This window comes from Paroedura picta, chromosome 13 (genome assembly GCF_049243985.1).
Source record: "Paroedura picta isolate Pp20150507F chromosome 13, Ppicta_v3.0, whole genome shotgun sequence".
Taxonomy (NCBI): domain Eukaryota; kingdom Metazoa; phylum Chordata; class Lepidosauria; order Squamata; family Gekkonidae; genus Paroedura; species Paroedura picta.
Genome location: NC_135381.1, coordinates 41236095 through 41251874, shown reverse-complemented (window position 1 = coordinate 41251874; position 15780 = coordinate 41236095). Strand labels below are relative to the sequence as shown.

Below are 15780 nucleotides of genomic sequence, written 5' to 3'. Positions count from 1 at the left end.
AGCTTGCGTTTTGAAGACATCTCGGTGCACTGTGTATCTTGTCCTTTTTATTTCCATTTTAAAGATTATATTTTTGAGTAATGGATATACTGTACATGTTTCTACAGTTATTAGGAATTACTTAGAAATAGAAATACGAATATGTCATTTGACTCTGGACTGTCATGTAAAGCTTAAATATGTGTCGTGTAGCTCATTTCTCTTCCCCCCAAAATCACAATTTCATGTGCATTTATTTTAAAATTTTATAAAATTTAGTTGCTGTCTTTCTTCTCCCTCCCCCTCCCCCCTCACTTTTAATTGAATTTTCTTTCTTGCGAACATTTAAACCATGTTCTTTTATGAAACTGTTTGCTGGAAACTGAGTTCTGAAAAGAACCAAGGTGCTAAATATTTCTGTTGACTTGGGTTGGTTCTTTTCAAGAGGTCATTCTGTCTCCCAAACATAATAAGTTCGTGCCTTTTTTTTAGGATATTTATTTTGAAGGAGCTTGCTGTTTGTAGGGTGACTTTTTAAAATTCTTATGTACCTTTTCTCAAAGCTGGGCGGTATTGAAAAGGCTTGTGTTTGAATTTTAGACATCAAACACAGTTTAAATTGCATTGCATGTCTGAATTAATTCTATTGAAAATGTATTATTTCGTATTGGACGAATTCTCTCCCTGCCTTGATGTATTTGGTACTTTTGTAATTTGTGTGCAAGTAACACCATCTTGCTAATGGGAGACGGCTACCCTAATAAGTTTAAGACTGAACAGTGCTTTCAAGCAGAACCCCCCCCTCCCTGTCTAGTGAGCCAGTTCATTTTTGCAAGAGAGAAACATTTGCAGTTCATTATGCTTGCTTCCACTTCAGAAGGTGCTGCGGGTCTAGCCCTCGCTGTCCTACAGCACAAGTCACAGCCACAATCAGCATTCCCTGAAAGAAGGGAGTCCCGACACATGCCGAGCAGATACTCTACCACTGAGCCACAGTTCCCCACAAAGATCAGTTGAATGCAGTACACTGATTTAGCAAAGGCACACACCCACGTTGGCGAGCTTTCACCATGAGCCAGTTACCTTTTAATCTACATAACGGTATGTAGTATTAATGTGAGATTTAATCTGAAGGCATCCTTCCGCTCCACTGAAGGTTTTACTAATATTGTTCCTCTGGATTGCAAAACACAGGATTTCTGGCAGTAGCACCTCACAACCCTTGCATTGCTTGTAAGCTGCTCCGGGAGGATCGGCTGTGTGACGTGCATCACTCTGTGATTTCCAGTGTCATGTCACAAAGCCTCTGTTTGACGTTGTGCATCCGCATCTTAAAGATGTCAAGACTTATGGCTGCAACATCGAATAAATAAATATGAATACTGCTGCACCTAAGCTGTTAGCTGTCTCTTGGCTGGGGCTAAAGAGGCAGGCTAAATTTTTTTTTAAAGCCTAAATATGTTGAATGCAGTCAGAGCCCCCTGTGCCAATGCAAACAAGAACAAAAGGTCTTCTGATGTAGATTTCCTCCCTTTGACCGTTTATGCACTGGGAACTTATCTGCCCCACCCCCCTGTCAGGAGCACAGATTGGGGGTGGATGAGGTGCACTAGGCCAAATGCTCCCCCGTGTGGGTGCAGGAAGAGGTGGGGCAACCTGCTATGACTAAAACTCCAGCGTGCAGCCCGGCATGAAACCTCCAGTGCATAAACGGTCTTTGAGAGCAGGTACACTAGTATTTCGAGGCTAGTATTAACTGCCAAAAAATAGAGCTGTTACAGTGCTTTAGTGAAAAAAGCCACATTTTAGAAAAATACCCCCAGTAGCCAATAAGTTGTTTAGCCAATAAAACATAGCTTTTATGCTCAACTAACCTGCAGAGAAGCTCTTTTCCCATGTTGCTGAGTTTAGGCACCAAGAGAGTAAGATCTTGGGCACCATTGCTTCAAGCCATTTATCTCCAGTTGGTCAGGGTGGTTTCGGTAAGCTCCACATAATTGGTATTTTTAAATAAATAAGGCACTCTTTGAGATCCTTGTCCAACTATGAAAAAAGGACAACTGTGTTTACTCATCCCAGAGGTAATAAGAGAAATTGAATGAATGTATTTAGAATATTGTTTTGGAAATACATTATGGATTTCTGTAGATATTTTTGTATTTGGTTATGTGAAGTGCTTCTCAGTTAAGTTTTGATTTCATATTTGCAGTAGTTTAATGGCTTAATGGAGTGTTTTGTATTTTTATTTGAACTACTCAGAAATACATGTTTTGCTGAGCTCTTGTTCTCTTTTGGGATAATGCCTATGTACTGCCCCTTCAAACAAGCTGCAGAATGTAAACATAATTCCATCAACCATCAAAAAGGATGTTTTAAATTGCTGTGTCCTGCTCACACTGATCCCCCCCCCCCCAGTAAAACATCTACTTTTGCTGAAGCACAGGACATTTAATGGTTCTGGCACATCATAGACAGTATATGAAACAGGGCAGAGGATGAGACTCTTGCTTAATCCTCCATTTTGTTAATGAAACAAATTTTGGAAAATAAACTTTGGCACAAAGTGTCTCAGATGTGTGTTTAATACTTATTTGAAATTGACAGTGTGTTAAATTTTGGATATTGTGTTGCTATACAGAGCAACAGATAATCTATAACCATTGACATTATAATAGAGGAGGAAATTGGGAAATTAACAGGCACCCAAGTACTATAGAGCAGTGGTCCCCACCCTTTCCGAGGCTGGGGACCGGCAGGGCATCGGGCTGCGCCCGCACAGACCGGCCGCGCCCGCGCATCAGGCCGCACCCACCCATCTGGCCGCGCCCGCACATCGGGCCGTGCCCGCACAGGCCGCGCATGCGTGATGCGCGGCCCGGCCCTGATTCCCTCTCCCCGCCCTCCCGCAGTAAGAAGCTTCCCGGGCTGCAAGCTTGCGGCCTGGGAAGTTTTTTACTGCGGCGGGGGGCGGGGAGAGGGAGCCGCGGCCCGGCGCCATGGCCTTTGCAGCCCGCCACCGGGCCACGGCCCGCAGGTTGGGGACCACTGCTATAGAGAACACAAAAATACATTTAACCTGTTGTCAATGAAGACCCAGAACAGATAACAATTTCGAGATTCAGTACTATGATGTGAGAATTCAGGGTGCTGGCTTGAAATGATGGCAATCCTTCCTCCAAGTTCAGAGGCAGAGGGTGGTGCTAGAAGAGAACCTTTGAACAGTGTGTCTTAGGGTAGGGGTAGTCAAACTGCGGTCTTCCAGATGTGTATGGACTACAGTTCTCATGAACCCCTGCCAGCATTTTCAGGCAGGGGCTCATGGGGATTATAGTCCATGGACATCTGGAGGGCCTGACTACCCCTGGCCTAGGGTTTCACAGGGAACAATTCTCTCTTCAGGGTTGTGTAACACAGTGGTCCCCAACCTTTTTCAGGCTGGGGACTGGCGGCAGCAGGGAGGGCGATTGCCCGGCCATGCATGCCTAGGCATGTACGGCCGAAATGCGCATGCGCACATGTGCAGCTAAAACACGCACGAGCGGCACTTTCGCGCATGCACAAAAGTGCCGCGCATGTGAGTTTTCGATGGCGCATGCGCGCGTGCACGGCCCGGCCGTGCGAGCGCAACCCTGCTTCCCTCTCTCCCCCCTTCCACAGTAAGAAGCTTGCCTGGGCTGCAAGCTTGCGGCCTGGGAAGTTTCTTACTGCGGGGGGTTTGGGGAGAGGGAGCCGCGGCCTGGTGCCAGGGGACCTCCGGTGTAACATCTATATGCACCCCTTCTCCAGGTAGATCTGGAGTTCTGGGCTGGGATGTCTTCAGTATGCTGATGACGCACAGACGTATCTGTTGACGGACAGCCATTTGCCCAAACCTCCAGATTCTCTGGCTAGGTGTCTGGAGGCTGCGGCAGGCTGGCACAAGCAGAATCGACTGAATTTAAATTCAGCTAAGATAAATGGAGGCCTGTCCCTTGATGGGGTCCAATTAACAGCTATGTTGTCCATCAAGAGCCTGGGTGTGATCCTTGATGCCCGTGACTGACCTAAGGTCAACCAGCTAGTTTCATGGGGAGAAGTTGGAAATCAGATGCGGTTATTCAGATTAGTAGCCACTGCTCTTTAACCGGTACACCACACTGACTTTCCGCAAACCAATGTAAAACAAGCTCGTTATTTCCAGTTCAGCCCTTGCATCTGTTATAGATTTTTATTATGCTGGTTGCTAATTTGCTGCTCACTATCTATAGGGATGGCAACTTCCATTTCAATGTATCTGATGAAGTGTGTGTTCACATGAAAGCTTATAACCGGAATTAAGCTTTGGTTAAGGCCAGGGGTAGTCAAACTGCGGCCCTCCAGATGCGAATGCTGGCAGGGGGCTCCTGGGAATTGTAGTCCACGGACATCTGGAGGGCCGCATTTTGACTACCCCTGGTTAAGGGGGCCACTGGACTCAAACGTCGTTCTGCTGGTACCACCGGACATATGGTTAAGACCAGAGCAAGCGAAACCATAGGTCTCTCCCTTCTCCGGAATACTCTGCCAAAGATGATGGCCTAAGTCTAAGATATGTAGGCAAGAACAAGGCCCAGGGAATTGGTTACCTAAGCATTCATTTCTAAAACATGTTTTTACTGTTTTATTGGAAGTATATATATCAAGATTGAATAAAAGAATACAAAAAGTTCCTCATTGAACCAGTTGAAGACGTTTTAACAATGGCATGAGATAGAAAAATTGTTGAGACTCCAGCTGGTTGCTCCCAATAAGCACTGTGTTGAAGAAAATCACTTTACTGAGGATACAGTGATGTTAACATCTCTAAGTCCCTGCTAAAACTGAACACCTAAGACCTTACGCCGGGGATGGTCAAACTGCGGTCCTCCAGATGTCCATGGACTACAATTCCCAGGAACCCCTGCCGCAGTTTGACTACCCTGCCTTACGCTCTATCTTAACCTCCAGCCCCCAAACTCTCCAGAAAGACATATTTGGTGCCTCTTGCCCCAAGGAAAGAAGAGAAATAACACAGTCGCACACCTCAAAAGCTTAACAGCGGGAATTCCTAGTGCAAAACTACACTGCCCTAAACTAGTTAGAATTCACACCTAAGACAATTATACAGAATGAAAGGCATGGAAGAACAGCAAATGGCAAAAGCCGGAGGATGTGGCTTTGACAAAAGAGAAAAATTATTTTAAAATTCAAGAAAAATGTAAATTTATGCAGTGTTCCATGTAAACCGCCCAGAGCCGTAAAGAATGGGCAGTACAAAAATCCAAATAAATCAATAAATATACTAATGAAAGAACAAAAAAGCTCACCATCCTGATATCCTTTGACTTTAAAATGTTGTAAGTGTCCTTGAGCTTAATTTCTAGGGAGAGGCGGTCTACCAATCAATCAAACAGTAACCACAGTCACCAGTAAAGCTTAAATATTTTCATTTTATGCAGATTTTAGGCTCGTTTTCTTTAAAACTTTAATATAAAAATTGGTTAAAACTTTCCTTAATAACAGCAATCAAGTCTCCCCCCCCCCCCAGGCTGATCCTGCCGCAGCCACGCCTCCCCCTACCGCCAATCATCATCTTCCTCCCGCCCCGCAGTGAGCGGAGAACCAATCCCGGACCTTCGCCCACAAGCCTCGCAGCCAGGTTCGGTCTCCCGGCAACGCCTTGTTTTGCCCCGCCTCCTCCTGGTCCATCACCGTTCTCAGCCAATGACAAGAGGCCAGAGGTCCGGCCCCCGGCGCGGCGCGGCAGGCGATGACGTCTCTGACGGCGGCTGCCTTTTCTGCGCCTGCGTCACTTCCCCCTTCCCTTCCCAAAATGGCGGCGGCCGCCAGCGGCGAGGCGGTTCATGGCGATGGCCCCGCGGGCGCCAAGAGGGCTCACCTGGGCATCCCCGAGGCGGTCTTCGTGGTCAGTGCGGGGGGAGAGAGGCGGCGCTGCCTGAGGGAGTCGGGAGGGGCGCGGGATACGGGTCACGTGGTGGGCCTCGAATCCTCCCTCAGCTCCCTGGGGCCGCTCCACCCGGCCTACCTTGCAGGGGCGTTGTGAGTGGCAGAGGCGCGGTCGCGTTATTGGCCTGGTGGGGTCCCAGGACAGCCTGTCTGGTGGGTCAGCATCCTAGGGGGAAGCTCGGAGAGAACGGTCCCTAAGGTGGGAACTGCCGTAGGTTACATCCCTTTATTTGTTTCTTTTTAAATAGGGAGGGTTAGATGCTTGAAAAGTTTAGGAGCGTTGAAATGTAGCCTAAGCAAAGAAACACAGCAGATGGGGCCTCTTTTCAAAAACATTGGGCAGAATATTTCTGAAATATTTGTAAATCTCCTTATCTCCGTAACCTTTCTGATTGTCACTATGGAAAATTGTGCATATATTTATGTATCTTTGGATCTATATACCGCCACTCTTAATTAGTCTTGCGGCAGTTTACAATAAAACAATAAAATACACACACATGTGTGACCTGGCAAGCCCAGTTTGATTCCCCGATCCTCTACATGCAGCCAGCTGGGTGTCCTTGGGCTAGTCACAGTATTGTCAGAGCTGTTCTTGCAGAGCAGTTCTGTCAGAGCTTTGTCAGCCCTACTTGCTTCACAGGGTGTCTGTTGCGGCGAGAGGAAGGGAGGACTTTGAGAGTCCATTCAGTAGTGAAAAGCGGGGTGCCAAAAAACCCAGCTCTTTTTCTCATATCCCTATCCCCCAACAAATGTCTTGTTAAAGCTGCTGGCATTTCAGAACCCTCGTGATTGCACTTGGAATACAGTATTTAAGAAAATGAACTGGGAAGGGTGCCCCAAGAGGCTGCCAGGATGATAGAAGGAGGGCTTGGGAGCACCTTTTCTTGCAGGAATGGCTTATGATTGTGCTGTTAAATCAGGTTGTTAATCTGCACTATTGAGTGCTCTGACCTTCTGATACATTGGGATGTATATCTGGCTCTGCCCTTCTGATGTTTTAGCTAATGCTGTATTGTCTTCTTAAACTAGCAACAGCTCTCCAAGGCCTTAAGCAGAGGAATGTCATTCCTGGTCCTGTATACGAGATATTCCAAGGATTGAATCTTGCTCATTATATACTTGTGCTTTCTCTCAAAATAATGACTGCCCTGGGAATTGTATAACCTTAAAGTCTCAAGGAAGGAATGGAGGGATGAAAATAAACATTTGCTCAGTACGCTGTGGAGAGACAATGCACAACTGCTGGCAGAAGAGAAGAAGCCAAACAGGAGGAGGTTGGCTAACTACACTGATTGCCTGAACCAGGGCTTTGAAATTACTAACACTGAACGTTTTACCTGTGTCTCTTTGAAGGAAGATGTCGACTCGTTCATGAAACAGCCAGGAAATGAGACAGCAGACATAGTGCTCAAAAAATTGGATGAGCAGTATCAGAAGTATAAATTTATGGAGCTTAATCTTGCCCAGAAGAAAAGAAGGTATGCTTTGAGTCTTTTGAACAGGCTACTACTTTGACTTTCCTGAGTTATTGTGGGAGCTAATTAGCTCCAATCCTTAGAACCTCTTGTGGCAGCAGACATGCAGTCTGAATCTCTGCCCATGAGGCTGGGAGTTCAATCCCAGCAGCCGGCTCAAGGTTTGACTCAGCCTTCCATCCTTCTGAGGTTGGTAAAATGAGTACCCAGCTTGCTGGGGGGTAAACGGTAATGACTGGGGAAGGGAATGGCAAACCATCCTGTATTGAGTCTGCCATGGAAACGCTGGAGGGTGTCACCCCAAGGGTCAGACATGACCCGGTGCTTGCACAGGGGATACCTTTACCTTACCTTAGCGCTATACATGCCCTTTTCCTAAGAATGTGATATCATAGAGTGGTCTCTGTGAACTTCATTCCTGTTAGCTATAACAAAAGCTCAAACAGGCTCGGTGTAGCCTAGAATTTTTGATGTGTAATTGGCAACCATACCCTAAGTATACAGTAGAAAAAATAGGTTTGAACCGTCAAGAGTCAAAGCTCTGCATCTGATGAGGTGGACTTTGACTCTTATGTCCTGGAAATCTTGTTGGTCCTTAAGCTGCCACTGGATTTGAATATTCTATTGCAGACTGACATGTTCATGCACTGGGAAGTGTATCTTGCTTGTGTCCTGAAAGTAATGTATATGCATTGGAATAAAGGTATTTTCCCTTAAAAGACTTGATCATATTTAGCTGTCATAGAAATATTTGACATCTGTATTTAATTCACAGGTTAAAAAATCAAATTCCTGAAATTAAGCAGACATTAGAAATCTTGAAGCACATGCAGAAGAAAAAGGTAAATAACTCTTTTATTGTGTGTTTGTGGACATAGTCGAACTTTCTATCTAACCTGTGATAATACTGATCAGATTCCAGAGTTCTCTCACACCTCATCTAACTTTGTGAGTAAAAACACTCCTCCGAACAGGTAGCATTTTGAAAGAGAGGGAAAATAACTCCCCCTTTAAAATCATAAAGCAGTAGATATGTTCAGTGGGCATTTCTGTTCAGTGGGCATCTGACATTGCGTCATTAATAGTGGCTATAAGTAAGCAAATTCACTATTGGGACTTGCAACCTTTCTTGGTTATAGGAAGCCGTGTTAATAGCAGTGCCTTGGATATGTTGGTGCTGTAGCCTTATATAGTTGTCATCTGTTCTTTCCAAAGGAGTCCACAAACTTAATGGAAACCAGATTTTTATTGGCAGATAATCTGTATTGTAAAGCGTCGGTTCCTCCTACGGATAAAGTGTGCCTCTGGTTGGGGGTAAGTAAGTAATTAAGAACTACAAATTTCAACTCCTTAGGCCAGGGGTAGTCAAACTAATAGGGGTAGTCTATTAGTCCTGGGGGACTTTAACGTCCATGCTGAGCTACTGTCCTCTAGAACTGGACAGGACCTGGTATCATCCATGGCAACACTAGGGCTCTCGTAATTTGTTGTTGGCCCCACCCATCAAGCAGGTCACACCCTGGATCTTATTTTCGGCGTAGGTTTGGATGTGGATCTGGTCACAACAACAGCCGTGCCATGGTCAGACCACTATGCTCTAAAGGCTCGGCTAAGGCTTCCACCACCTCCTCAGTTGGGCGCCGAGCAAATTTTAGCTCGCCCGCGGAGACTTATGGATCCAATAGGATTCCTGAATGCTCTGCGGGAACCAATGCCTCCCGGCACTTCTCTCAATGGCCTGGTCAGTGACTGGCATAACAGACTGCTGACTGCCATTGATGAGATAGCTCCCCGACGCCCTCTCCGGCCCCGTCTCAAGCGAGCCCCCTGGTACACCGAGGAGCTTCGCGACAAGAAACGGGAACTGAGACGGCTAGAGCGAGTTTGGAGGAAGACTCGTGACGAAGCCTCGAGAACATCTTATAGAATGCAGATGAAAGCCTATGAGATGGCGGTGAAGTCAGTAAAACGCAATTTTTACTCGGCTACCATCGCATCTGCAGACTCACGCCCAGCTCAATTGTTTAAGGTAGTTCGATCCCTCACTGCCCTGATTGAAGGGCAACAAAACAGTAGCCGATTGGACATCAGCTGTGAGGCATTTGCGAGCCATTTTGCAGACAAAATCTCGACACTCCGCCACGACCTCCCTCCAACGTTAGATACAAAAAATGAACTAGAGGCCCCTTGGCCGTCTTTGGAGAAAACTATGAGTAACTTCAGACGACTCACGCTGACCGAAGTGGACAGGATTCTAGCGACAACAAGACCAACTATATGCCCACTAGATCCTTGCCCATCCTGGCTCCTAAAAACAGCTAGCATAAAGATAAAGGGCCCCCTCCGGGAGATAATCAACCTATCTCTTGCAACAGGAGAATTCCCGGAGGGTTTGAAAGAGGCTGTGGTACGTCCACTGTTGAAAAAAACATCTCTAAACCCACAAGAGCTTAACAACTACAGGCCCGTTTCGCACTTAGCATTTCTGGGCAAGATGATAGAAAGGGCAGTCGCAAACCAACTGACGGAATACCTGGAAGAAGCTTCGGTCCTAGACCCATCCCAGTCAGGCTTCCGGCCTGGCGATGGGGTAGAGACAGCACTAGTCGCCCTGATGGACGACCTCCGTCGCCAGTTGGATCGAGGCGGGTCGGCACTGCTGATATTATTAGACCTCTCAGCAGCGTTCGACACAGTCGATCATGAGCTTTTAGCTCGCCGTCTCATCGATGCTGGAATACGAGGGATCGTGGACAGAGGGTTGCAATAGGAGAGAAAACATCAGACCGCCAGCAACTTACTTGTGGAGTCCCACAAGGAGCGGTCCTCTCCCCTATCCTATTCAACATCTTCATGCGCCCTCTCGCACAACTGGTACGGAAGATTGGGCTGGGTTGCCATCAATATGCAGATGACACCCAGCTGTTCCTCCTGATGGATGGCCGCCCTGACTCTCCCCCAGAAACATTAGCCAGCTGCCTGGAAGCAGTGACGAGATGGCTCAAGCAGAGTCGCCTGAAGCTCAATCCTTCAAAGACGGAGGTCCTGTGGCTAGGTAGGAAGAGCCCATGCGAGGAAGCGCGCCTGCCCACCCTGGATGGCGTGCAGCTCTCTACGGCTCACTCCGCCAGGAACCTAGGCGTGATTCTGGACGCCTCCCTCACAATGGAGGCCCAGATCACAAAGGTAGTACGGCTGGCATTCTACCATCTCCGCCAAGCGAAACTACTAGCGCCCTACCTGGCCCCGGAACACCTAGCCACAGTGATCCATGCGACGGTCACCTCTAGACTGGACTTTTGTAACTCGCTCTACGCAGGCCTGCCCTTAGCCCTGACCTGGAAACTACAACTAGTTCAAAATGCAGCAGCCAGGATCCTCACAGCAACACCGTGGAGGTCTCATATCCGGCCTATTCTCCATCAGCTGCAATGGTTACCAGTTGAATTCCGGATCAGACTAAAGGTTCTGGTAATTACCTTCAAGGCCATACGCGGTCAGGGCCCAGTGTACCTGAGGGACCGCCTCCCCGCCTATGCCCCCAAAAGAGCTCTGCGCTCTACTGCCTCCAATCAGCTAAGGATCCCTGGCCCTAAAGAAGTCCGCCTGGTCTCGACCAGGGCCAGAGCATTCTCTGTTCTGGCCCCCACCTGGTGGAATGAGCTCCCAGAGGAGATCAGGGCCCTGACGGAGCTTAAACAGTTCCGCAGGGCCTGCAAAAAGGAGCTCCTCCACCAGGCATTTGGCCGAGACCAGACGTAATCAATCAGCGACCAAGGGCCCCTGCTCCCCCCCATCAATAAGCCCTGGACCTGTTTGTATTACTATATTGTTTACTGTTATACTGTGTTGTTATTTGGTTACAATTATTAGTTATCAGTTATACATGTTCTACAGACTGTTTTATGTATTGTTTTCTGTTATAATGTAAACCGCCCTGAGCCTCCGGGGAGGGCGGTATAGAAGTATGATAAATAAATAAATAAACAAACAAACAAACAAACTGCGGCCCTCCAGATGTCCATGGACTACAATTCCCAGGAGCCTCTGCCATCAATTCAGAGATGAATTGCAGATGTAGTTGGCTGGAAACACAGCTATGCCTAATAACTTAGAGGCCTTGGTCAAATTTCTGGCTTGGAAGCTTTTTCTCCATGCATGAAGGTTTAAGGAAGTGTCAAGTGATGCACATCAGAGCCAAAGACACACATTTTGAGGCAAGAATAAGCTTTCTTAATTACAAAAGTGTCATCTGAACTAACATACGCTGAGTGCTGTGATTAATGTGTCGGAGCATGCTTTGAACCAATATTATTTTAAATGGTAAATGCGTTTTTCATGCATTTTCATGCATTTTTATGTATGGGGTTCTAGCCAAGTCTAGCCAAAACTGTTGCCAGAGAGGGACAGCATATAATTCCAACAAACAAATAAATGTGCACCCAAATAAATGTGCATACCCAAAGAGCTTGAGAATATCTATCCTGTTTTATGTGCTGTGCAGTCTTTGCAATGAGGATCTCTTACTGTTCTTAAGGAAGAGATCCTCATTAAGGAAGAGATACTCATTAAGGAAGAGATCCTCATTAAGGAAAAGATCCTCATCAGTAAGAACTCTTACTGTTCTTAAGGGATCAACACTAGGAGAATTACGGCACTTGGTCTTGGTGGCTGAGTGCTGGAGTGTCTGCTTGGTTACATAGAAGGTCCCTGGCTCAATCCCTGCATCTGCAGTTAAAAGGGTTTGGGTAGCAGGCAGCATGAAAGATGTCTGCCTGAGACCCCGGCCTGAATAAACCATACCACAAGGTCTTACTCGGTAGAAGACTACTTCCATGTGTTCAAAAGAGACAGCGATGGAGATGGATCCGTAGCCCTGGCCTTCCTGTTTGCATCCCGTAACCTTTTCTGACGCCTTAAAATCCTCCACCCTTTAATATTGTTGTTCTCAGGCCAATGTAATGCTGGAGTACGATATTGACGAAGCCCAGGCACTGCTAGAAAAGAACCTCTCCACGGCCACAAGGAACCTGGAGTCTCTAGAAGAAGATCTGGATTTCCTTAGAGATCAGTTCACTACTACTGAAGTCAGTATCCTTTGGCTTTTAAGATCTGGCTCAAGGTATTGGGTTCTCTCTCTCTCTCTCTCTCTCTCTCTCTCTCTCTCTCTCTCTCTCTGTTTGCATATAGGACAGATTTTGAGTTGGCCTGTTTTAGAAACAATTGTAGATAAGGAAGAAAGAATCCAGAAACTGCCGTGACTCAACTGGTTTGTTTTGGCTTGCTTTTCTTGGGAAAACCTCGTATTAATTTTTAAAAGAAATTCCCCCAAGACTTTTACATGTCAAACATACCAAGTTTTTAATTAGGTCTATATATACATACTTATTTAGGCTGGTTTACTTTATTGATGAGAGATCTACCTTAAGATTAAAGTTTATTAGAAGAAGACAAAACATCTGACAGGTTTCATCCAGTGGCATCTTCCGTATTGAAGATATTATTTCAAAGACAGGCAAAATTTTAGTTTGACAAAAGTTTTTAATTCTTCCAAGGCTTAAAAGGCTTGAAAATATATTCTGTTCACTCAGCCTTTAGTCCTTAAATTAGTCGTGTCATGACAGTGGAGCTCAAAAAACAGATTTATACTTGGCTAAGTTCAAATAGTTTGAGGGATTGTTTTTTAAACAGTTTTCAGTCGACGCTTTAAAATATATAGAGGTCACTCACAAATTTCAGTAATCCATTACAGTCGTGGCATTCAGAGTCCAAAGTACTTGACTAGGTTCCAAAAATTTAAAACAATTAAGTTGCTCAAAAAAGTCTTTCAGAAAAGAAGATAGATAAGCAAGGCAAGCCCTCCCCCTTTAAGAAAGCACAAAATAAATACATGAATGCATAAGAAACATTTAGTAATAAATACATGCATAAAGTATTTGCAGAGGAGCTTTAAAGAACCAGCGGGCCAGCTTAGGTCACCCAGGAAGCCACACAAAAGTTTTTGCATAGCTCAACCTGAGTGAGCAGAGGCATGACCTAAGCATCTTGGATGACAGTCTCCACTGAAGAGAAGAAACCTTCAGGTAGGTTCAGACATTTCATTCTACTTCATAGTCTAGTAGAGACCAACACTTACCTTCCTCTTCATAGTTCCCCTGGAGTTCCTTGGTGTTCTAGCCAAATGCTGACCAGAGCTCACCTTACTTAGCTTCTAAGATCTGATAAGATCAGGCTAGCCAGCGCATGATTAGTTAAGGATGGCCAAACTGAGGCTCACCAGATGTCCATGGACATGCCGGGCGTGTGCTGGCAGGGGCTCAGGTTCGTTGTAGTTCATGGACACCTGGAGAGCCACCGTTTGGCCACCTAGGGTCTAGTCGTATATTGGAGATTGGTGGCCATCATGCTCCCACCCATATTGATGATATTTAAAGGTAAAGGTATCCCCTATGCAAGCACCGGGTCATGCCTGACCCTTGGGGTGATGCCTTCCAGCGTTTTCATGGCAGACTCAATACGGGGTGGTTTGCTAGTGCCTTCCCCATGATATTTAAAACACCCTAAAACTTCAGTTCCTTGCAGTTTTTCTTAGGATGTTGGTCCGTTTTCAGGGCACCTGTCTTTGTATTTCAAATATGAGGTATAGAAGCTGGCTTGAAAAACAACTTTTATCCAGGGCTCAGTTTCCCCTTGTGTTGTTGATGTATTTTGTAGACAAAACGATGGCAAAAAGTTGGTGGCTTTTTTAATCTCGCTGAATAATGTTTTCCTTAACAGCTGCTCCCAGATATGGCTAGAGTTTATAACTGGGATGTAAAGAGAAGGAACAAGGATGACACGTCCAAGAACAAAGCATAGTTTTGCCAACTTCAAACGTGGGTCTGATCTTCAAAAGATATTTTCTTATTTTAAATCTTTAAGTTCAGTCTTTGACGGACTGAGTTTAGTTTAATCTCATCAGTCGGTAACATTTTTATAAAAAAAAAAAATCTTAAAATAATGGTGAGAAAGCACCCTTTTATTTATTGGCAAGCCCGATTTGGTTCCATGCATGCTTCCCGTCATTACAGCTGGCGTAGCAAAAGAGCCCCGGAGGATTTGGCGTGGCAGTCAGAAGGCAATCTGTCATGAAGTACATCCATGACATTTGAGTCCCGGACTTTCTAATTGACTACAGTTTTCCCTGCAACGGGATTGTGTTAGTTTAATTATTATAGGCATGGAGAAAGAAGCCAGAGAGGTTTTGACATGGGGCAGGGCAGCATGAAGATACACAGCTCGCGAGAGAGCCAGTATTTGGGACAAGGAAACACAGTCCACCTCCACGTTCATTACAGTGGTGTTTCTTTGATTCACATGTTGCCGCTATTCTGTTTTGAGCAGTTATTGGCTCAGCTTACCTCTAGGATCTTCATAATCCACCTGCAATTAAAGGGTTAAACAACTCAATAACACAGTCTGTTTGTGGTCTGATTCTGTTTTGTTTCCATGTAAACGCCCCCCTGTTCCACCCTCCCAAGTGTATAGAGTTGGGTGACCTTCAGAAGCTGCTGCACCTGGTCACCTCATCCTGCAGCCCCTTACATGTTCAGTTCAGACGTCTTAATGCAGGGGTAGTCAAACTGCGGGCCTCCAGATGTCCATGGACTACAATTCCCAGGAGCCCCCTGCCAGCGAATGCTGGCAGGGGGCTCCTGGGAATTGTAGTCCATGGACATCTGGAGGCCCGCAGTTTGACTACCCCTGTCTTAATGCTTGCAAAGACAGATTTGGTGAGACCTGCATTGAATGTGGAAGCCCTGTTTTTGAACTCAGCTTCAGTTGTTATCAGGTTGAGTGTTATTCCCGTGATGCTTATTACAAAGCCCGGCAGGAAGCGTTGCCTTGACATCCTCACTCTTTTCTTCCAAGCCGGCACGCACCCGACAGGGAAACGGAGTGTTTACATCGCAGAGTAACTGGCATGGCGGGTCTCACTCCCAAACAAACGCTAATGTTAACTTGTGTTCTAGTTCCGTGTAATAAAAATACCTGTAAAATTTTTGTATTTTTATTTCATTCTATTAAAACATGGCAGAAACCCCTTGTGCCTTTTTTTTTTAATTGGACAAAGGACAGCAATGTTTCTGGAACGTTCCTGGGATGGTTTTGTGAGAAGTGGCTGCTGCCAGCCAGGAAAGATGCTTTAATGAGAAAGAATTCAATGAAGCCAAGCTGTAAACTGAGCTGCACACAAGGACACCATTTCTTTATATGAACAGATTCTTGACTTCGTGATGAACCAAACGGAATGCTTTATCATGTGTTTCAAGAACTGGAATAAGTTGGAAACGGGTACCAACAATACGCAGCTAACTTT

The 15780-nt window shown here is 45.8% G+C and overlaps 1 protein-coding gene across 2 annotated transcripts; it reads left to right on the top strand.

Moving 5' to 3' along the window:
- Window positions 1-5744: 5744 nt before the first annotated feature.
- Window positions 5745-15501, top strand: VBP1 (VHL binding protein 1). 2 transcript variants are annotated; one of them, XM_077307962.1, is made up of 6 exons: window positions 5745-5902; window positions 7300-7424; window positions 8197-8263; window positions 8637-8735; window positions 12374-12512; window positions 14209-15501. In XM_077307962.1, the coding sequence occupies exons 1-6, from the start codon at window positions 5747-5749 to the stop codon at window positions 14277-14279; spliced, it is 657 nt and encodes a 218-aa protein (XP_077164077.1). In that variant the 5' UTR covers window positions 5745-5746; the 3' UTR covers window positions 14280-15501. The 2 variants fall into 2 exon arrangements, with proteins under 2 accessions (XP_077164077.1, XP_077164076.1); XM_077307961.1 differs by having other exon boundaries at window positions 5750-5902; window positions 7304-7424.
- The last annotated feature ends 279 nt before the right edge of the window (window positions 15502-15780 follow it).